Raw genomic sequence first — 284 nt, 5'->3', positions numbered from 1 at the left:
GGCGAGAGATATTATCCAGCGTCCTGTCTTACCCCCAGCCATAATAAAGCCGCTTCCGCACTCTCTCGCTCAGCTGCTGGTGCCTGGGCAGGAACTACAGGCAGACAAGGGTTATGTGAGAAACGCCCTGACCACTGCCCACACCAGCTCCGGGGTACGACGGGCCGGCAGGACCCCCGGGAACCCATCCAGGGGACAGGCTGCGCAGTTACAGGGGGCTCTTCAGGGCCAGCAATTAAGGGGGGAACACCCGGGGAGGTGCACGGCTGGGGGCGGGCCGAGCC

At 64.4% G+C, this 284-nt stretch overlaps 1 protein-coding gene across 1 annotated transcript in view; it reads right to left on the bottom strand.

Moving 5' to 3' along the window:
- Positions 1–94, bottom strand: part of CNPPD1 (cyclin Pas1/PHO80 domain containing 1) — a gene marked incomplete at its 5' end in the record, with an annotated part of 4,737 nt that extends 4,643 nt beyond the window's left edge. Inside the window, 1 exon segment of the mRNA XM_010023723.1 lies at positions 1–94. Coding sequence (XP_010022025.1) covers positions 1–94 — 94 coding nt within the window.
- Between the last annotated feature and the right edge of the window lie 190 nt (positions 95–284).

Source organism: Nestor notabilis, unplaced genomic scaffold (genome assembly GCF_000696875.1).
Source record: "Nestor notabilis isolate BGI_N333 unplaced genomic scaffold, ASM69687v1 scaffold22951, whole genome shotgun sequence".
Lineage (NCBI taxonomy): Eukaryota > Metazoa > Chordata > Aves > Psittaciformes > Psittacidae > Nestor > Nestor notabilis.
The sequence above is the reverse complement of the archived record's forward strand: the minus strand, read 5'-3'. Positions and strand labels throughout refer to the sequence as shown.